The sequence below is a fragment of the Eutrigla gurnardus genome, assembly GCF_963514095.1.
Source record: "Eutrigla gurnardus genome assembly, chromosome: 2".
NCBI lineage: Eukaryota > Metazoa > Chordata > Actinopteri > Perciformes > Triglidae > Eutrigla > Eutrigla gurnardus.
Genome location: NC_139916.1, coordinates 16,232,581 through 16,255,131, shown reverse-complemented (window position 1 = coordinate 16,255,131; position 22,551 = coordinate 16,232,581). Strand labels below are relative to the sequence as shown.

Here is a 22,551-nt window from a genome sequence, read left to right as displayed (position 1 = left end):
AATCAAATCAACTGACGTATTGGTAGGACTATATATATATATATATATATATATATATATATATATATATATATATATATATATATATATATATATATATATATATATAAATGTATATATTTTTTTAATGTTATTTAACATATTTCATTTTTTTGAATTGAACCACTTATTATGCTATTTATTTTTATTTCCATTCACTATCCATATATTTATGTGAATTACTATCGTTATGTCAATTGCTGAATGTCGAGTATATTATACTATATTATATAGATATTTTAATATAAAAAAAAAGCATGTCATTTATATGCCATGCTGCAGAAGTCATGAAAATGGTGAATAAAAAAGAATGTTAGATGCTAATTGTCGAACTTCCTGAAGAGGGCGCTGACAAATTTCCCAACGGAAGTCGTGTTTTCATGTTCCGGTTGGTGTCTGGGTTTGAGGTTCCGCGCGCGTTAGTCGCAGTCGTCAACGGCATTAAGTCAAACTCTGAATATTTTTTATTTGACATTATTTTTCAAGATGTCGAACGCCAAACTGCATCATCTACGGAGCTTTTTGACTGAACGGTTTACGACAGTGGCGATGGATATATTTGGAGAAATTGAAACTATTGTTGAGTCGTATTACGAGGAAAACAAACACCTGAGGAATGCGCTACACATGGTGCTAAACCCCGAGATAAAGTTACCGAGGATAGGTTCGTCACTTTTAATACATACTTCGTCTACAAGCTTACAGCTCAACTTGAATTGTTTAAGCTAGCAGCTATGTGAAATGTCTGCAGCAGCCTGGAAATTAGCCGTCTTGATACCTTAACTATCGATACGTAACGTTAAACAATGTGACTAATATTTACACGTTGTGTTTTGTAGCGTGAGAGTAGCTTGAGCAATGCATCCACACCAGTCCGCCCAATTCTAGTCTGCTTAAATACCTTTCTAACCGGTTAATCTCACGTTTTTGGTGCATAAAGAATTCCAACTTCCAAGTTATATAGTTTTTACACCCAAAGTGAACTAAAAGGTGTGTATATACTTAGTATTGGTGTGTTTCCTTTTCTCCCCACTATAGATGATAACCAATACAATGGAGCGACCACAGATGTCAGAGAGCTGAACATTATGGTGGACCAAGAAATATCTGAGCCTTTGCCTAAAAAACCCAAAGAAGAGCAAACTGAATGTGGCATAAGTACAGGATCAGAACAACACGGCCTGAAGGAAGAGGACTGCTGTATTACCACAGACTGTGTGAAAAATGATCCAGACAATGAAGAAACCAGCATTACTGATTCATTCCACATTCAAGTGGTTGAGGTCAAAGGCAACTTCTCAGGCACCTTCACAGCTGATGAAGGCGAGGACGTTTCCGCATCATACGACGAAGCATTCACAGATTGTCCACAGGTATCCAGGAGCGAGGAAAGCACAAGTCAAAGTCTGATACCTGAAACGTGTGGCAAAAAATCAAGGAAAAGCTCAATGGTAAGTTTCTTTTGATGCCTTAGAACCTCACAGATTAAAGGCATTTGATGAATAAATCTGACTGACAGGCTTGAGAAATTTTAACTGTTCAACCGTTTCCCAAATCAGTATTTTCCAGCCAAGTCCAGGAAAATTACAAAAGAAAACCAAGTAGTCCTAGATGGGTTTCTAATGTGCAACTTTCTGATCAGGTTACTATGTGAACCATCATAGTTGTTCCAGGATCAACAGTGTTCATGGATCAACTGGCAGCTGAAATTACATGTTACAAGAAAGTCACATATGCTCTCATTTCAAGGTTTAATTGATAATAGCCTCAGCAGACAAATCTTAAACCACACAATTAAATCTTGTCAATAAGTCTGAAATTTGCACATAAGCAGTTCTCAAACTAAGCAATCCAGATTTCCCTGTTCTGGCTCACTTAAACCTGATTTACTTATTCAGTGTAACTTGAGGTTTTCTTCTCAAACTCTTCCCTGGTTTCATTTTTCAGCATAAACTAACCAAACTCTTACTTGATCAAATGAGACTGCCAAAACAAAATTGATATATTCTAGTTTGGAAATATCCCTGAAAATAATAACTGGGAATAACACCTTGATGCCCTTCAGGACTGTGGTAGAATGTTTTGTTCACATTGCAAGCTAGGTTTATTTTTAACAGTTGATGCCTGAAATAATCAGTTTCTCTTTTAATTGGTAGAAACAGAAGACGCCAAATACATCCCTGCAGAAAACCATGCTAGAATTACCAAGGTAAGAATGGCCAGACTCTGAATGACTATACTTTTATAATGATTATATTTGTATTTATCATATAGTAAATTATATTCACCTGTTTTAATGCAGGATGGTGCCCAACCAAACTGGCATTCCCACCCCATCTGACGGCCAGTCCTTTTTGTCGAGGCTCACTGAAGCCTACAAGGATTTCCCAGAGGACAAGAAGCCTCTGATAATTAAAATGGGACTCACAGAAAATGTGGAATTGGTGGACTGTGCATTTGGTAAAGTCCCCAAAGGTTGCCCACAGTCATATAACCGCCCCGTGCCATCAGGTCAGGATTACAAGACTTGTGCCAATGCACCCTCTCAGCCGCAGCTTCCCCTGTCTTGCCACGTATTGAGGCGAAGGTCGATTCTCCCTACCCTCAGTGCCGAGGAGCAGGAACATATTGACGTCATGAAGATCACCTGGTCGGCAGCACGCTATCTGGAGCAGTCCACACGTGGTCACGAGGAGTCCGTACGGGAGTCTGCAAATGAGCTGCGTAAACTGCGCTTGACCAGTCATTTCAAGGAGATCTGCAAGTTTGTACCAGGAAGGAGCAATGCGGAGCACCTGATATTCAAGATGCAGAAAGGATTGTCCAAGATGGCAGAGATGGAAGTGGAAACGAAGGCCGAAACACTTCGTGAATACTGTAAGCATTTGTGTGTCAACTGGTACCCCTGTGGCTTGGTTGTCAGTCCGATATCTCCTTGGCTGGGGGTGATGCCCGACGGGTTGGTGTACGACCCCAAGGAAACGCCCAGTTTCGGGCTGGTGCACGTCGTGTGCATCAGGTTGCGTAGCTTCACAGAGTGCAAGTTTCTGTCCTGGAAGGATGGAGTCTTGGCACTGAAGCGCACGCACTCGCATCACTGGGACATCCAAGCAGAGATGATGGTGACGGGCACCGACTGGTGTGATCTGTTGGTGTTGTCCCAGGAAGACATACTGGTTCAGCGCATCTACCGGGACAAGCCTTTGATCAAGGCCATGAAGGAGAAGTTGGATGATTTCTTTTTCTTTTACTACCTGCCATGTCTGTTTTGACCAGATGTCACAGCTTGAGCATTGTCACACTGCTGCTATACACAACTTTCTGTAGGTTGAGTTTCAACAATGCTACTGCTTGAATGTTTTTACCCATTCACTCATGTTCTCCATTTGTTTCAGGAGGTTTGTTTTTGGTAATGTTCCGTCACTTTATTTTTTTTAATTGAAGTATGTTTATTAGCCAAGCATATATTTAGATTTTTGTATTTTCTTTTACTTTGAAAGGACTGTTGAGGCAGGTCCTGTATACAATTCAGAACTGAAGTTTAGTTGCTATGTTTACCCCTCTTACTACTCTCCAAAGGGGTCCTGTCATTGGGCTGCATCTACGCTAAAGATTCTTGTTGTGTGATTAATCTGTGGATAATTTACTTGATTCTTTTTTCAAACTAAGAAAATGTTTCAATGTGTCTACCTCAATTTCCCAGAGCTGACATTGATTATGTCTGACGTTATTCAGTTGCGTATCAGACAAGACTTAAGAAAACCAGCAAAAACACACATTTGAGAAGCTGGGATGTGGGAATGCATTTGGTATTTTCCTAAAATGATGTACATGGTTGATTATCAAAATGGTTGCAGTTGTTCCCCAGTATATTCTGGTAATTTCTGTATTCCATGACAGATGTGTAAGTCCACCTTTTCAAGTGAGACCGCTACAATACTTTTCTTATGATTGTTTTTTTTAATAATAAAAAAGGTTTAATAAGGTTTAATATTACTTTTGGTTTATTTGTCAATCATTTATATTGTTAATTGTAACATACAGCACCCAAACAATGTAAACCCAATGTCAAAACATAAGGGCTGGTCCTCCGCTCCTGTAGGGGGCGCGATGTTCACTCACTCACTATGTAGACCGAAGAACTTTTTTTTTTTTTTTTTTTTTTTTAATACAATTGTCATTGGAAACGCTTTGTCATGTTTCACATCCACCCAGCGCGCGCGTGTGCGATAGACAATCATTAGTCAGCAGTAGTCACAATTTGTCACATGTCCACTTCGGCCCGTTTGCAGATTAACCGGATGCAGTCGTTTTGAAATTACCAGCTCGCATCTCTCAGAGAGCCGCACACTCTGTTCTCGTCAAGTCGACCTTGGGTCCCTGCTTTCCTAACACCTTGTTTTATGTATTTTTCTCTCTATTTTTTTTAAATGAAAATGGCTTTTAATAAAACATACATCAGTATTGGTTATGCATCTGTCGGTATGCTCATGGGTTTTTCTGCTTTCCTGGTGTGGAACATCGCGTTCAAGCAGCCGTGGACTGCAGCCATGGGAGGACTGTCAGGTAAACACTGCGTTTGTCTGCAACAAGTTCTTCCTAGCGGGTGTTCTAGTAATCCACAGGTGTCCTTTACATGCGTTTATTGTGCGGTTAGTAAACCTAATGATTGCAAAGCGACCCTCCAGGTAGAGATCACAGGGGGAAACTTGTTTTTGAAGGGCAGAGATGTCGAACAAGTCAAATTATTATTGTTTTTAATATGAGGGCATTATATCCTGCTGCAGATTCTGGACAGGTTTCAGCTTGTCATGTTAACAAGGGGCCACTGATCCCCATACACCAACAGACCTGTTATTGATGGCAATTAAAACATTAGAACTTTTATAAAACTGTAGAAATCTCAAAAGATGGGTCACATGTTACAAATGAGTGGGATATTAGTTTTTTATGGGTTATATAATGTTACAATAGAAATATTTAAAGGACAGAATCAGTGTTTTGCATGTCCCACATAAATTGGCTGTACTTAGTCATAATTTACAATTTTTCAAAGCATGTTCTAGTGTTTTTCATTTTTGAACGGTGTTCATTTTTACCACCTTTCACGCAGCTTTTTGTTCATCATTAATCTCAGGTTTTCCAAGTTTACTTTTGTATCGGGCTTAAGTCGACAGAAACCACTGTTTGCTCAGATTGTAAGGCACACAATTGTGTAAAACTGATGTTTGCAAGCTTTATGCAGTTATGCAATGGTATATGTGAAGTGTTGAAGTGTGTTGGATCTGACCTTTGAGCCAATGTGGAGGTTTCCAAGTCCACATTTATAACCTCTCGTCAGTTCACAGGATGAACTGTGTCAGATCAGTTCAGTTCCTTCTGTCCACACGGTCAGACTCCGTGAGGGTTGTTACTGCTTGGCTCTCTGGTAGCGCTGTGTAAAAAATAACAAAAATAAAAATGAGAACAAGAAGAAAGAAGTGTGATTCATTAGCTCCGCAATTGGGAACATGCTGTGTCATGGTTTTCCTGAAGTTGCACAGTCACCCCTCATGGGTCTCGTGGTATCAATTTGTTCTTAAAACAGTGTTCTGTCTAAAAAGTGGTTTAGCCTTCTGAAAGCAAGTCTGTCTTTGTCCCTCAGGTGTGCTGGCACTTTGGACCCTGATCACTCATGTCATGTACCTGAAGGACTACTGGAGGACCTGGCTGAAGGGCCTCAAGTTCTTCTTATTCATCGGGGTCTTCTTCTCCCTGTTGGCAGTCCTGGCCTTCATCATTTTCCTGTCGATTGCCATCGGCAACAAGGAGTGTAAGTTGTTCTACACTGCTTTCCTGTATTACATAATTCGGTGTGTGCACTGTCCGTCAACAAATATGTGTTTTGTGTCCTCTGGTATGGTTTAATCAGACCAGCTGCTGTTTGTCATCACACATGACTAACTTCCACAACAAATACGGGTGATTTTCAACAGAGAAAAGATCAAATACAAAAGATTGAATGTTGTTTGCTGTTCTCTAAACTGCTCCTGCAGCAGTTGTTTGGCAGTAGCACAACCTCTCTCTAGAACAATATTAGGAAGCTGCGTATGAAATCCCATGGCTGACCCCTTGTAAACTGCTCAAGATAATACAAACGCCCCCTTTTACTGTGAGTTTTCTTGCAATTTTTTTTCTTTATGAATCTACCCTGTGAGGTTTGCATTTGAACAAGGAGAGATGAGATTGCAGCAAACCTAAGCGATCTCCCGATGTTTGATTATTGCCACGACAAGGTTTGAAGGACTTCTGACTTTGTCACCTTATGGACGTATGTCTTGTTGAGATTTATATCATACGGATTAATAATATGATATGCTTTTCAATGAGTGAAGAGACCTCCTGCCATGAGGGTTGATCATTCTGTCCATCTGAAAAACGGTTACTGTCATAGGCCACAGTGGAAGCTGCTATCTCTGTCTCCTTTTCCCTCCTTAAGAGATCTGCTTCTTCCAACGCATGAGCCTTCGTTAATGCAGCAGCAGGAGCCATGTCTCTGCTTTAATGCGTGCAGCTGAAGAAGATGTATTGCTCTTGGAGATTTGTGACTTGTGTTTGATTTAACATGTGACATGCTGTATTGAGGTTCCACGTCTCTGTCACCAGCAGCAGGGCTCAGGAACACTGCATGCTTTCTGCCTTACCTTTGCGTAATAACACCAGAAGAGCCATATGCACTTGTTTTGCTTCACAGACAAGTGAAAACTGGTGAAAAAATTCACCTAATTTACATTCTTCATCACTCAAACCAACAATGTTTTTTCTTCGCTGAAACTATTTGGTAAATTTAGTCTCTTTTCCTTTTTAAATTGAAACGAAAAGTTGCACACAAATGAACGATGACGTTTGTGTGCACTGAACACACAACGTTGGCCGCCACAGCTGGTCCGACGTCCCGGTAACAGCACAGTAACACCCCGGTGGCTCCGTAGAGGTCGTCCAACAACGATCTGGCCCATGAGCCTCAATTAAGCAGTTTTTTCCCCCTAATTGTAGTGACTTTATGTCCTATAATTTAGCCGGTCGTGGCTGCTAAACGATACACAAAGTTATCAATACTTCATATCAGTGTCCGTCACTTCTAATACGTTTGATGTCACAGTTAAAACACAGTCGACACAATGTTAAGTCAAAAACGGGTTGCTCAACTCAAACTGCTAATATGGACACAGGAGTGCTCTAGAGGTGTCCTAAGTTTGTAAAGAGTACGATCCTATGGTAACAGATTTGACCCCCACCTTCTGAGACAAGTCCAACATATCCTTAGTTGCAGTGAATAATAATGTGTGTAGTTCAGAAATAGTGTTAGCCCTCTATTTAATAAATGGTTTAAATTAATGTAGAGGCTGTCACTGTCTCACTTTACAATTAGATTAAGTCGTGTTATAAATGCCTCTTATTTGTCACTTTCGAGGAGGAACTTTTATTTTGCTAAGTTGGATCTTTAAAGCTTTCTTAAGTGTTATTTGTAAAAGTCTATTCAAGTGGGCCCAGGTCTTATCACCCAACATCGGAGGCCGACCTCTCTGATGCTCTTGTGGCTGAATAGGAGCAGATCCCTGCAGCCATGTTTTCTTGTGGTGGGCCTTTGCAGAATCGTGGCGGCTGTTCAAGCTGCAGATTAGTGACCATGGTCTGTCTCTCCCTCCCACAGCCCTGACCAACCCCCAGAGTCTCTACCTGTCCTGTGTGTGGAGCTTCATGAGCCTCAAGTGGTCCTTCCTGCTCGCCTTGTCCGCTCACCGCTACCGCAAAGAGTTTGCGGACATCAGCATCCTCAGTGACTTTTAAGGGCACTTGAACATCCTGCAGTGACTACACAGACTTTGGAGTAGCCTACAAGCGCATTGCTGGCTTCCGAGCCCAAGAGCCCAAAGGTGATGGAGGACATTTTAAGAGGAGTCAGAGGAAAAGGTGAAATACTTTGTATGTATGAGCACCCTGATCCTGGTTACACCCTTGCCTTCTCAGCCCAAACCTCCTCCTCCTCCTCCTCCTCCTTTTTTATTATGTGACTTTTTGCTGACTTGGCTGCTTCAGCGATAAAACCAGCCCTATATTTTATATGACCCTTGATAGATTTTCACTTCCTCTGCACCCTGCTTAGTCATGCATCTGCACAATTTCCTCATAACAAAATTATCCAAAATATGGTCATGTTTTGTATGACTCAGTGAAGGGAATTACCGGGTCCGTCTACAACGACTCTTCAGTGGTAATAATCAGTTGCAGTTTCATGCTGTAGTCACTAGAGGGTGCCATCTTTCCAACAGTTGAACACCATGTACAGTATGTGCGCTTGTCATCCCAACTTACAGCGTTAGCGTTGAATGAATTATGAAGACTTGCACACGTTGCACACGCAGCAGTCAAATGAATGAAATCTGCACGTCACAACGCAGCGGTCCCATGTTGAACATACTTCCAAGCGCCGCGTTAACCCAGTGTGTCTGGGGTTTGCAGAGGGCAGGTCACCCAAAATCCTGCAGCATCGACATGAATGCGTCATTGTAATAAGCACCACATGTCCTGGTTTGATGTATTTGTGAACCACGCAGGGGCATTTTTAATGTAAAGAATGATTTTTGTATTATTTTTTATCAGTGGTACAAACAGGGCCCTCATTTGTGGCTCTACACCTGGACAGTAGTGACACCGCCAACGGGCATGAATGTTGTTGTCTTCATCGGAACCATTTTTGACCTTTTTATTGTTGCTTAATGAGATTATTTTGGCTGTATTCAGTTTATCTCTGTACTTGTTAGAAATGAAGAATGGTATCAAGTATCCACATGAATCACTTGACTGAACGTGCGAGTGTGTGTTTGTATCCGCGTGTATCTGAGACTTATGTTAATAAAATGTTTTTGACATCCCCTGTGCATCGGTGTGGATAACAACTGTTCCTCTTTTTTCTTTTTCTTTTTACACTTTCTGATTAGAACGCGCTACATATCCTTCTTCCTCCTAAGACCGGGTCACAAGGGTCAGTGTTGGGCATTAGAGTGGGATTTGCGCCCTGAGAGGAATGAACCATTTCCCCCCACCCACCCACCAGAGCCACATTTATGATGAAAAAAAAAAAACACCCTACAGCATTGCAATCGCAACAGTGAATGCAGGTCAATAAGCTGCACTTTGAAGTCAGGCAATTATTCCATCCATCCACATTTTTATTTTGCCCCTCAAAGGGAAGTTTTGGGGGGTGGGGTGCAGAGCATTTTTAGTGTATGATTTTGTTAAGGCGGCCACCTGATATAGGAGGACTTTGAAGTTGATGTGAAAAATATGTGACTTAAATATTACAGCGCTATATCAGTGTTTGGTGCATTAGAACTCGTTAAGTTATTAATTTACTGGATAATAGCTGGTGGAGAAAATGTGTCTCTTGAACCCTGCAGCTGTTAAATAAAAACTCCTTTCGAAGTGTAAAGGAAAGTGACCCTGGCACAGTGTTTCATTATTTACAAGCAGTATCAGTAACTTTGATCCTTAAGCAGCCACTATCATTATTTCACCCTCTTTGTTGCTTTCCTGCATCCTTCCTCTGTGTTTTAAAGGACATTTTTGGTGGTACTTATATCTTAATTGCATTACACTGGTTTGTTTGTAAGCCCCCAGAGTCTCATTGCATCAAGGTAATTGCGATGTTGTGGTTAAATCACCATGGCAACATTTTTTTTATCTGGCCATTATAAACTTCAACATTAAGAAACTGAAAAACAATCCGGCTCACTTTCCACTGAGCAAGCTGGGGGCTTTGGAACCAAATGCGTCCTATTAAGTTTATACACCAGCCTGTAAAACGTGTGTGTGTGTGTGTGTGTGTGTGTGTGTGTGTGTGTGTTTGTGTGGTATGTAAAGAGAGGGAGGGGTCTTGTTTTATTCAATTATGGGACTCCTTTCTACCCAAATCAAGGAAGGAAGTTGTCTCAAGTGTTGACTGGCAGTCTGGCAGAAGTGCGGTGAGACTGGAAACAAAAGTTTATACATTTAAATAACACAACTATATCCTAAACATCCTGTATAATTAGATGCTTCGGAGGAACAGCAGCTGAATCAACATCTATAGCAAACAACCTATAGGGGAAATGATTCCGTTGTTTTTAAGCACATGCGCACCTTTACTGCAGATGATCATCAGAAAAGGACAGTAATGCACTGCATCTTTATGAGCATCCGCCGTCACCTGTTTCCGTGCACTCGCTCACACATCAAGTAGTTGTATCTATACTTATAACTGTACTCAAGGACAGATTTGTGTTTATCTAAGTATTTCTATTTTACCGTACTTTATACTTCTACAACATCTCAGAGGAAAAGTTGAACTTTTTGCTCCACTACATTTGTTTGACAGATGTTGTTACACGTTTCAGATTCATATTTTATATACAAAACTTACTTTGGGATTTTTAGACATGATGCATTGTTATAGATAAATATCAGTTTATGATGCAGTTAAAATAAGCCTATAATATCCTGAATAACTGCAACATTAAAGTACTCCTTACATATTGTTGCATAAATAATCATGACAATTACAGAACTGACACGGGCCATCATTTTTCAATGATGAATAAGTGTTCCGTGACAATATCGCACTGTTCTCTTCATGAAAAGTAAACAAATAGCAAATACTGTATTTAAAGTAGTTATTAAGAGGCAGAATATATTATCTTATTAGATTATACAGAAGCAGCATGTTCATGTTGCCGTCATGGAGCTAATTTGATCTACTTTTCTGAGTCGTTTAAACGCATCATATTTTCTAGGTTTATCTGATGTTTTGTATGTAAAATGATCTTCAAAGTAACCAGTAACTGTATTTTCTCAAGAAACATGTCCCTATAAGAGATGTTGTGGGGTAGAGGGTCAAAAGTAATGGAAATACAAGCACAAGTGCTTCAAAATTGTACTCGAGTAAAAGTACCCAGTTACTTTCCACCAGCAGTACAGGCTGAACAGGGATTCACGGCTTCTACTGATGTCCGTGATGCACGCTGGCTAACAGTTGCGTTGGGAAATTATGAACATTTGTATTAATGACACAATGAAGCATTTGATCTAAAAAAAGACACGTCAGGAAGAAAAAGTCTAAATGAAAAGCAAACATCTTGAATTGGTCGAGAACCAGATGGCCTCTCTGACATTAAGAAGCCGCTTTGGCATTTTAAGAAGGCAGTCCCAGAATGATTTCCGAGGAACTTCCGCAAAGGCGAGGTACAAAGCCCACAGATATTTACGCAATATCCATCGCAATTTACTGTTTTATTTACAAACTGAAACATATGCCTCCCGACCTTTTGCAGCCCCCCCCCCCCCCCATCTCTCCTTATTATCACGCTGATTTACTGCGTCAGGATTTCTCCCACCATCTCTGCTGCTGACTCTCCTTTCTCTGTCTCGGTGTTATCTGCGTCATCCTCTCTCATCACTCGTCCAAAATCCCCCTGCAGACCTGCCCGTTAACAGCACATGCCCTACCTTAACACCCAGCAGTGGGGTTTTTTATCCCCTCTGTCCCTGGTTTTTCTGTGCACAATGCTGTCCGTGCCTCTGGGACCACTGTGAGCTCGCATCTGAAACATTTTAGAGAGACACATATTTGCTGTTTTAGAGCACAAAGGGATCTGCCATGGCAGAGGCCGTTTGAAGTGGCTTCACAGGGGGAACCAGAACCAGAGCGAGGGATTTGGGAAACCATAAAGAAACGTTCGCGCAATGTAACTTTTTTTGGTGAATTCATCTAATCTAATGGAAGTGGGGATTGATTCAATGTGAAGGCGCGCCCCTTTGAAGCCGGCCCTGTTGATGTTCCTAATGCAATAGCTCTGTTGTAGAAACGCATGCATTCCTCTCTACCTTGCACACAGTGCTTCACTGTGAGTTTGACAGGAGTGGATGCGTGATAGTGCCTAATCCAGCAGATCCCAGGTTGACACTGCTTCCAGTAACCGGTATTTGAAGTGTGAGATGGGAGACGGCGATATTTGACTCCCTGCGATCTCCTCATCTGAAGACATATGTTGAAATTCACTTGTGGGCTAGGTTTGCTCTGGTTTTTTCGAAGAAGGAGCCTAAAAGGTGTTTCATTGCCCTCAATACATGAAGATGCTCAGATTTAAAGCAGCAGATTTACCATTTACCTGCGTGGTTTTCCTTTCCCATCATCTCTTATTCCACTGGTGTGAATACTGTGTCCTTTAGTGTGCTGTCAGTGTTTCAGGTGCTCCTGCAAGCAGCAGTCATGTGGCTTGATAAGCTCATGGGTTCACACTGAAACAGCGGCCACATGGTCAGGTCCGATCTGCTGACTCACCAACGCCAACAGTCTTATTGGTGTTTACAAAGAAAACAAACCTAAAACATTGAATCTGAATAGCTGACTCAGCAGGGAAAATTACTTTCATGTGCTGATTTTCTATTTAAAGTACTCAATCATGTCACCCCGTTTCCGCTCAACTCATCAGTCAGCGTTATTTACTGAAATAAGCAGTGTGGGTTTCTTCTTCTTCTTCTTCTTCTTCTTCTTCTTCTTCTTCTTCTTCTTCTTCTTCTTCTTCTTCTTCTTCTTCTTCTTCTTCTTCTTCTTCTTCTTCAGTTCGTCATACAGCAATTTTTTTTTGATTTTCCTTTTATACACATAGAAGTTACTGTCCAGCTGTTTTTCTTTTTTGGGGTAGACCATGTGTCAGATTATTGCATGCACACAGAGATCATATGACCCGCTGTGTGCACATATGGAAACGTGTGACGCAACATTCAAGCAAATTTACACATGCATGCACACACATCTAGCACATCAAACACGGACAAACACCATAAAGAAACGTGATTATCACATTTTCAATCAGGCATCCTTTAGGCTTCAACTAATGGCTTTATTTACACTTAATTAATAACTTACTAATACTTTGTAGAAATGTTATGGGTTGCCAGATTGTGACTAATTGAACATCTGACTTTTTGGGAAAAGGTTTTCATTAATGATTCCCTTAATTTACAGCATGATGACCAAAATTTGTTTTCTTTTTAATGGATTACTGGATGGAATATAAATGTGATTTATGAAGCTTTCAAAGCCCTTTATTAAGCCTTATAAGAGTGGTACTGACATGTGTGTCTGCACATTGCTATTACTGCTTCTTCCATGGATGTCCCAGAATAAGCCACACAAGGCTTTATCCAGCATAACCTGCTGCTCAGCGTTCACCAGCCCAGCATGCTGTATCCAGCTATGAGCTCCGCTGAGACTGTTTGCAATGTGCCATGGACGAACCCCAGCACTTAAACACTGTAATCAGAGCCAGAGCAGGATATTGGCTAAATTACACATGAAAGCAGGGACATTTGAAGGAAGCTTGAGCGCTAAATATTACGATAAATTACGATCTAATACGAGAAGATAAGCCACAGCTAAACAAGAATAATACAGGCTTGCACGCAGAACGGGAAGGAAGTGTTTTTAATGTAGGATTGCAACTTTTATATTTGGGAAAATCACTTATGTTAAAGGTTTCTCAACTCAAGGTCCAGTTAGTTGCTGTGCTGGGGCTTTCAGTCAAATCTTCATCAGGGGATGGATGTTGTGATGGAAATGCAGATTCCATTAAAAAAATGACTTTTTATACAATTCAAACATATTTCTCAACATTAAATATTAATGACTGAATAAGCAACAGTCAAAAAAACAATCCATATTATTTATTCAGAGTTTAACATGCATAATAGATTATTTATAAGGTTTGTGTGGGTGTGGTTTGATCAGGTTTGATTGACAGGCCTGGCAACGTGAGCAAACTGCCCTTCAACTGTCATATTTTGATTCAAATACTGTGAATAGTACACAGATGTAAAACACCTTTCTCCATATAATTCCAGATCACACCGCAGACAGAAATCTCTCATGTGGAAAAACCTCCAACTTTGTCAAAAACATGTCACGCCACTCAGAGGAAGCTGACTGAGAAAATTGCTTTTCAGGAATTCTTCATTTTGTAGTTCAGTATCAATTAGTTATAATCTCTATTAACATGTGCTCCACTCCACTTTGTAGGCTATATAATCTATTTATGAACTGGATTTGTCATGTGAAATAATGGAGTAGGTCTGACATTCTGGCAAATGCACTTGTGGCTTTCTTGCTGAGAGTCTGATGAGAAGATCGATGACACGCTCTCGTTTGAGGGTGATTTCAATCTTCTCATCGAACTCTTGAGGTGAAAATTCCGTGTCGGGTGTTTGTCAAACTTTGAGCCCTACGCAGTTTGCATTATCATCCACACTTCTTGCCACCCCCTCCACTAAACCCAGTCCCATCACCACCATCCCCCCACATACTATGCACCTTCACCCCTTCATCCCCCCACCTCGCTCCTCCCGAACCCCTCTAAGTGGATACCCCACAGGAAGGGCTTCTCCAGGGGGGAAATGGGTCCCAGATGTCTGCCTTTGTGCCACTATAGGCTCCTCGGGAGGGATGGAGCCATGGACGGGTGGGTATGGGGTGGAGGAGGGTGTAGTGCGCTGTGTGCAAACATCAATAACGGCAGCCAGGAGGGTGAAGAAACTCCCGGGGTGAAGGTGAGGAGGAATTTAATGATTAGTTCCTTTTGTCAAGCCAGCGTGTATTTCCAAACACATCATTTATGATTGGTCACACCACCGTGCTCCTACCAGCTGAGCACGTCACTGCGGCGCTTCAACCCTTTGCCGTGTGACGGTAATTGAATTGACTGGACTGCAAACTTAAAGAAACCGTTTTTTTCTTCTTTCCCCCCCGAGAACTTCAAAAGTTTCAACATGGCCGCTCCTCAGTGCAGTATTTCAATCCTTACCAAACCATATGTTGTAGAGACAGAAACAGACAATACATCGGCCTTCTTTGATATCCAAGCCCCCCTGTGTGTGCGTGCATGTGTGTATGTGCGTGCTTGTGTAAGCCAATGTACCCCGATATATATATATTGATATGTGTATAATCTATTTTCAGCTCCAGAAAGGGTTAATTACGACCCCTGTGGAAATAAAACGAAGACGAGAGCACGGCCTGAGTGTTTAGTGAAACATTATGTCAAGACTCTGACAAGGAAATGAAATGTGCAACATCAATCAGCCTATGAGGACAGAGATCAAACAAGCCTCCACACTCCTGCATCTGGTTCTGTTTGGACAGCCTCACTTTTTTCCCCCTTCTCCGTCTCCTTTCTTCTCCTTTTCTTCTCCCCTTTTCTTATTCTTCTCCCATTCTCTCTCTCTCCTCTCTCTCTCCCTTTCTGTTCTTCTATGTGCCACGACATTCCTGTTGGCCTACTGGTTTCGTTAGCTCATTTTTTCCATGATGGTGGCACGGAGCCACGTTTTCGCTAAAGGTAAGCGGCAGCTCCCGAGATTAGCCCCGGTAACAATGACTTTCCTGTCCCTCTGCTGTCTCCACCAGAGCTCCCAATAAGCCCCGAACTCTAATACCAGTTAATCTCTGGAGTTGACTTGGCCTGTTATGTAAATACAACCTCATATAATTCACTGTCTCTGTCCATAGCCTTTGCTTTGATGGCCAGATGAGGGCTTTTTTTTTTCTTCTTCTTCTTCTTCTTCTTCTTCTTCTTCTTCTTCTTCTTCTTCCAAGTTGATTGAACCCAACTGGGATCGAGCTACTTTCCGCTCAACGTCCCAACGAATGAAATGTAAACCAGTGCAATCACGAGGCTCATCAAAAATCTTCTGAGCTGCTCTCCGCACACACGGCCCTTCAAATACCACGGCAATCACACCGAAATTGTCGGCTAGAAGCCGTCAATTAGCGTGTCGGGAACGCAAACGAGTGTTTGGTTTAGTTACAACCCAGGAAACCTTTGTTAGTAAATAATACAAGTGTCTGAATGTCATGTCTCATGCGTCATCACCTAACATCACTGGACCGTGGCATACATTTGTTTTGGAGACATCAAAGAGGCAATAACTCTTTTTTTTAAGTGTTTGGAGGTGTTGAAACGTAAAGGCTACCATTAAGTATGCTGTCATCAAAAAGTACAACGTTTCTGCAGCTCGGACCGGTGGAAGACTTTGCACAAGAATTTCTCTGCAGCGAGCCGCTCGTGAGTCACTCATGTTTGTGACGCATGAAAAGTCCAAACGGACACAATGTTGGGAAACAGGTCTGGATCCGGGGGTAGATTTACGCATTTAGTCATTACGATGAGCCTGAGCCAACGTCTCGTCATTTTTCTCAAGAAGACCCGTGTGCTGTGTCATGACGGCCGACGTGTAGAAAACGCCTCTAAGTGGCTGCAGACCCAGATGGGTTCGCGGTGTGGAGGTGGAACATGTGTCGGCCCGGCCCCGAGGCCATGGATAGCACAATTAGGTGCTCTCTCACCTCTGCAGACTGAGGTCACTGGGCCACTGAGGTCAGGGGTTATTTAGGGTCCTGTCTGTGCTCCCTTCCAACTCCCAACATAGAGGACTAGCAGCAGCTGACGTCACCGTTCTAAAGCAAACACTGGTTCGGTGTTTGATAACAGATGCCTTTGGAGGTTTTTAATGTACAGAAACAGTGGTATGTCCCCAAAAAATTCAATTATTTCCAAGATGCATACTTGCACATCCTCTCACCCCCCCCCCCCCCCCAAGAGCTACAAAAATATTTATTTAAAAAAACTTTTTTTTTTGGTTTGCAGGAGTTAACAGCCTTCATAAAAATAAATTCTACACACCATACACCACAAAGCATTGTTTCACCTATAAATTCAATGTTTTTATTCTGCAGTATTTAACAGATCTTTTTTTTTTCTGTATTGTCAGGTTGTCCTACCACCAACAGACCAACGTTAGTTATTAAACTTGTTCTCAAATTAAAGGAAAAAACTACAAAACTTTTAGCACTACATCGACGCACATGATTGATGTTGTACAATAAAAGCTGTTCAGAATGTACGTTCGTAGAAAATACTTACTTAAAACTAATTAATGAGTTTAAAATTTAACTTTTACACTGATGCCTGTCAGAAATAAAAGGTTTGGATTTATTTCTGTCCTAATAATGATTTGATGAACTAGAATGCAGAAACAAGGGGTGCATGCCGACTGACGCTCCGGCCCCAAATCTGGAATCCATAAAGCCTCAGACATCCCTGCAACCTTAGACACAACACTTCTTATTGGCTGAGAGGTCCACTTACCCCCTTCCTCTATCACCCGCCCAGCTAACGCCGCTTCCTGCTTCTCTGCCTGGCTCAGGCCGGACCACGCCCTCTGGAAGTTCGCTTAGCCAAAGAGAACTGCCCGCAGGCCTTGTGTTAGCGTTCGGGTATAAAAGAGGCGGAGGTGGACCTGCCTGTCAGATGGTTTGTTGTTGTTCTGTCTGCCAGGTTGAGAGGGGAATGTGAAAGTGAGAAATTTAGCAAGGTAACCAGGAAACAGTACAGCCACTTCGACATCCAATCCGATGGAGCTTCTGAAGCCGTAACTTTCTTTGACAACACAGAATACTTGTTGCTGCACAAAATCGTCAAGTTGAGGTCCGCTGTCGACGGGAGGAGAGCATCACAGCGTCTTTGCAGTGGAGGCTGAACGGTTGTTGGTGGACAGTACAATGAGAGAAGAGGTCTCCTGCACCAACTCCCCCGAAGGAGGTCTGGGGGCCAGCGAAGAGGAACTGGAAAGAGGATCGAAGAAGCAGCAAGGGGGAAATCGAAAGCGCTCCCCTTACCCCAAGAAGGACAGCCTCAGTCAGGCGGAGGAGAGCAGCACCGGCAGCCCAAGCAGCCTGCTGCCGGCTGGTCCCAAGAAGGTGAAGAAAAGCCCCACGACGGTGGTGTCGTTGGCCCCCACGTCGCTGGGCCCCAGGCTGGACCAGCCCTTCGAGGACCTCCACTCTCAGCGCGTCATCGCCAACGTGCGGGAGCGCCAACGCACTCAGTCCCTGAATGACGCCTTCTCCTCCCTACGCAAAATTATCCCCACGCTACCTTCAGATAAGCTGAGCAAGATCCAGATCCTGAAGCTGGCCTCACGCTACATCGACTTCCTCTACCAGGTGCTGCAGAGCGATGAGATGGACGCCAAGCTTGCCAGCTGCAACTACCTGGCCCACGAAAGACTGAGCTACGCCTTCTCCGTGTGGAGGATGGAGGGGGCCTGGGCCATGTCCGCCAGCCACTAGGATCCCATCGAACTTCTCTCCAAAACCTTTTGTGTCCACACCTCCACCCCACCACCTGTGTCTGTGTTTGCACCCGTTTCCTGAACCTCTGAAATTCTTCCCCTTTTGCTCCGATCTTAACTTATTCATCTCAGACCTTTGCATACATCCCTGCTCCATCTCTTTGCTCCATAATGGTTCAACTCCATTGCTAAACCAGTGTAACATCTGGAGTGCGATCTTTGCGACTCCAACCTGTCACAGTTCGCCCTGTTTCCCTCCTTTGTTTCCACGTCTACTGCTCTCCCTTGTCTGTCCTACAGTTTAGTGCAGTGCAACAAGATGCTCCACCGCAGCCCCTCAGGTATGGACCAAATATAACACACACACACACACACACACACACACACACACACACACACACACTTACACAAACCGCATGAACACGTACAGAAATCATACAAACATGCACACGTGTACACGCATCATGTCATCAGCACGTGTCTTGATATTTCTTTCCATGATCCAAAATAGTCTCATGATTGCTTCAGTACGTTATTTATAACAATGAAGAAGAAATGCCGCTCTTCACAAACAAAACACAGAGGCAGGAATTAAGAAAAACAAATCTGTGCTTTAAGTATTCTGTTCAAATATAAGCAAAGAAAAAAAAACAAAGGTTCTAAGCTTTTATATTATTTATATTTATAAATCATTGTGCAACATATTATGGAAATACAGGTCACAGATGTATTCAGACTAAAGAATTTAAAGAAGTTATAACGTACATTTATAACTACACATAAACTAACATTATTTATATGTAGAATTGTAAACTATTAAAATGACTTATGGTCCTACATATTAGTTTTGCATTCATGTTTGTAAATGAAAGAAATAACTGTTTCTTGTATGCAAATATACAAATAAGGTATATAATAACATTTAGAAAAAAGTCATGCCAGTTTTACTATAATAATAATTATTTATCTAATTCTGATGATTTAATGGATATATGTTTAGTTCAAACGTAACATATTATATGTAGTTAAAAATGACTGAATCAATTCTCTTCAGTTGTTATATAAATAGAGATTTATTATCTCTAAAACTGCTGAAGCTATTTTCTTCTTTCTCTTTTCTCTATTTTACTGATTGTAAATTGTAAAATTGTAAATAAAAAAAAATGTTATGTATATTTGCTCAGATAATGAAGTAAGTCATCAAATCAAATGTTTGTTCTGTCAGTTTGTGCAAATTATTCCTCCAGTTTGGGTGCAACTCAAACTCAAAATGTCAGTGTCAATAGATATTACCTGTTATTTATTTTACAAAAGTCATTCAAAAATTAACAGAAATGATAACAAAACCTGATCTGATCTCTTAACACATGTAATACAGAGGTTTTTAATGTAGGATTGGAATACAAAATGACAAACATATTTTAAAATCAAAGTATCAAGTATCAAAAAATTAGTAAATAAAAATGGAAGAAATCCTCATGTCATGGCCATAATAAATAACATCAAAATAACACTATTAGTAATTAGTAAAGTAACAATTGACGTAAAACAAAATCAAAGGTAGAGTATAGTTTCAAAAAAAGCATTTTTAAACACTTTGGTTGTTTCACTTCATTGACTAAACTGAACTAACAGCACCTTATCATCATCGTAATCTAAACTCTCCAGTGTTTGACAGACCTCTGATGTATTTAAGACAAATGTTTTCCTCCAGAATCTGTAGGATCGACTTCACACAAGGTCTGCTTTTTTTCAACTGTTTTAACAGACACCAGATTGCTGCACAGGTAGAGCATGAAAGGAGGGAAAAAAGGGAGAGTGAGGATAAATAAGTGGAGGCACATCTCTCTCTCTCTCTCTCTCTCTCTCTCTCTCTCTCTCTCTCTCTCTCTCTCTCTCTCTCTCTCTCTCTCCCTCTCTCTCTCTCTCCCCTGCAGCCTTGCCCTCTCTCCTAGGGATCTTGTATCGTGCAATCAGGCCCTGCCGGGGCCCAGACAAGCAGGAACCTTTAGATTGGAAACAGTTGTGAGGTATTAGGAAGGTGTGTGTACCAGGGTTAGGGTCAGGCACACGGCCCTGTGTGTGTCAGCGCATGTACATGTGCAAGGGTCTGTGTGTGTGCGTGTGTGTGTGTGTGTTTTTGTAGTGAGCTTTAATTACCTGTGTCTCTGTGTGTTTATGTGAACACATCTGCAGATTCGTAAACAGGAATATACTTGCAGATGTTGCTCTGGCGATTTTATCAATGCCTTCCTCTGGTTTTAGTCTTTTAAGACTTACAGTTCCATGTTTTTGGAAAGAAAAGGCAACCAGAAAGACCTTCAAAATAAAATAACAACATGCGAGATAAGCATTTAAATTAAAAAGGGCAAATTTGTTAAGGTGTAGAAGTCAGTCTGTGTTACTGTTCTTTAAGAAATACACACCTTTTCATCAGGTAGATGGCAGGTCAGAGTAAACAGACATGTAAATGAATACAAGCTCGCACAGCATTCTCACAGTTATTGTAGTGAAGCACAAATAATACTGCAGGTTCTACTACACATAGCATACGTTACACTGTCCAGACACACACACACACACACACACACACTCATGCAGCCGCCGGCCATGTGCACACTGCAGGTGTTCCACCCCGTGTTATTATTAAACCTCCAGTGGCCTCAGCAGCAGACGTCGAGGGCTCCACTCAGTGCTGTGGATTGAATGCCAAGGCTCCTGCACGTGGTAGCGGAGTGTCCTTGAACGCAGCGCGGTAGTTATGACCTACCACTTTGCCTGCTCTGCCTGTTATCATCAGCTCTGCAGGGGCCGCCACAAAAAGTGCCAGAAATTCAAGGCCTGAAACTGACCTGAATGTCTATGTTTGGGAAAGACGATGAGGTTAGAAAGAGTCTGAACGGTATCAAAGGCAGAGTCTGCATGCATGAGTGTGTGTGTGTGTGTGTGTGTGTAGTGTAATTTATAACAGTGTGTGTATGAATGCGATAATGTCTGTCAGTGTCACACTTATATCTGAATACGCACAGAATGTCCATAATATCATCCAAATATTAAAAATAATTAATCCACATATCCTCTATGTTAGATAGTACATAGGAGATGGACAATATAATAACAATATATCAAGTGTACAATGTTCCATGTGAAGTGATTTAAGGCAGTTACTCATATCATTGTATTTGATTGCAGTTAAGAAGTTTCCTCTCAATACAGATTTTTACTAATTTACTAAAATAAGTAGATCCTTGGTCCAACCTGGGTTTTCGCCATCTGGATACTTCACGAAAAGTACAAGTATCCCTACTAGTCTGTATTTTCACTGAAGGAAGAAACTGTTATTTTCCTTGACACTTTAAAGCATGCACGCACACGCAAACATGCAACGTTTTGTACATTTTGATGAGCGTGATTTTAGGACGTGTGGGTGTCTGGCACAGGATGAAACTTTCAGAAAGAAAGTATTGTTCTGTTTGAGTTGGAGAAAACAATACCCTCTCTTCTGTTTATACTATAATCAAAATGCCTGTCACTGCTCTTTCCTCTGCCGGAACCCCTGGCTCTGCTGCATTCGTGTGTGTGTGTGTGTGTGTTTTAGATTTTAGACTGACCAGCTGCTGGATGCTCTGCTGTGCATATTAAATCTCTGGCTTTCACTTCGGACTGATCTGGGACCAGATGTATAGTCTTCTGCGGCTCATCTGCGTTTAAAAAAAAAAAAAAAAAAGTCTCATCCAGAGGTTGCAGCTTCTGATAGTCATCTTTATTTTTAGAGAGTGTGAGCCAAGCGCAGGTGGGATAGTGTGTGTTATTGAGTGTGCATTTCACTGCTGTATGCATATGTGCCTGTGCATTTTGTATCACAGCTGCAGGGTTAGAAAGACATGGAGGAATGACATCTAGTTTGACACGTAGACAACAAAAAGCCACATATTTTGGGTCCAAAATGCATCGGAATCTGTCAAACATTTACTCGCACAATTTGCTGAAACAGAAAAGGTTATGCGCAATTTAAAATAAAATAAAAGTGCAAAATGAAAAATGATTCTTTTCTGTGAATCTAGGTGGGCGATCTGGCAGACTCTGCCACTCAATAAAAACTACAATAGGCTATAGAAAGGCAACAACTAAATGCAGAAACAATGCAGACTTTAAGTTGCATTAAACTTGGGCTTTGATTTCATGAAAATCTGAAGGATTGTAACTTTAAATATTATATAAACAGATGAATGATTGGAAGCTTCAAAAGTAGCGTTTCTGTAAAGAATTAAAAAGCTAAGACGTACAGCAGATTAGAGGTCGCTTTGC

General features: G+C 41.5%; 2 protein-coding genes and 1 pseudogene across 4 annotated transcripts; all 3 read left to right on the top strand.

Annotated features, from left to right (window-relative positions):
• The first annotated feature begins 451 nt into the window (after positions 1 to 451).
• Positions 452 to 4,011, top strand: LOC311027880 (uncharacterized protein). 2 transcript variants are annotated; one of them, XM_084032075.1, is made up of 4 exons: positions 452 to 703; positions 1,078 to 1,490; positions 2,202 to 2,248; positions 2,342 to 4,011. In XM_084032075.1, exons 1-4 carry the CDS (start codon positions 526 to 528, stop codon positions 3,309 to 3,311), a joined length of 1,608 nt encoding a protein of 535 aa, XP_083888201.1. In that variant the 5' UTR covers positions 452 to 525; the 3' UTR covers positions 3,312 to 4,011. The 2 variants fall into 2 exon arrangements, with proteins under 2 accessions (XP_083888201.1, XP_083888200.1); XM_084032074.1 differs by having other exon boundaries at positions 2,196 to 2,248.
• Positions 4,012 to 4,145: 134 nt separating this feature from the next.
• LOC311027987 (heme transporter hrg1-A-like) lies at positions 4,146 to 7,876 on the top strand. The gene is made up of 3 exons (XM_084032228.1): positions 4,146 to 4,605; positions 5,684 to 5,851; positions 7,733 to 7,876. The coding sequence occupies exons 1-3, from the start codon at positions 4,470 to 4,472 to the stop codon at positions 7,867 to 7,869; spliced, it is 441 nt and encodes a 146-aa protein (XP_083888354.1). The 5' UTR covers positions 4,146 to 4,469; the 3' UTR covers positions 7,870 to 7,876.
• A 9,520-nt stretch (positions 7,877 to 17,396) lies between these two features.
• On the top strand, positions 17,397 to 18,584 carry LOC311027972 (twist-related protein 2 pseudogene; annotated as a pseudogene). The gene has a single exon. The product of its transcript is annotated as a twist-related protein 2 pseudogene (transcript).
• The last annotated feature ends 3,967 nt before the right edge of the window (positions 18,585 to 22,551 follow it).

Coding starts and splice junctions, on each gene's coding strand:
- LOC311027880 (XM_084032074.1), top strand. CDS start 526: ATGTCGAACGCCAAACTGCATCATCTACGGAGCTTTTTGACTGAACGG. Junction 704..1,077: donor GATAAAGTTACCGAGGATAG/GTTCGTCACTTT, acceptor TCCCCACTATAG/ATGATAACCAATACAATGGA. Junction 1,491..2,195: donor AATCAAGGAAAAGCTCAATG/GTAAGTTTCTTT, acceptor TTTAATTGGTAG/AAACAGAAGACGCCAAATAC.
- LOC311027987 (XM_084032228.1), top strand. CDS start 4,470: ATGAAAATGGCTTTTAATAAAACATACATCAGTATTGGTTATGCATCT. Junction 4,606..5,683: donor AGCCATGGGAGGACTGTCAG/GTAAACACTGCG, acceptor TTTGTCCCTCAG/GTGTGCTGGCACTTTGGACC. Junction 5,852..7,732: donor TGCCATCGGCAACAAGGAGT/GTAAGTTGTTCT, acceptor TCCCTCCCACAG/CCCTGACCAACCCCCAGAGT.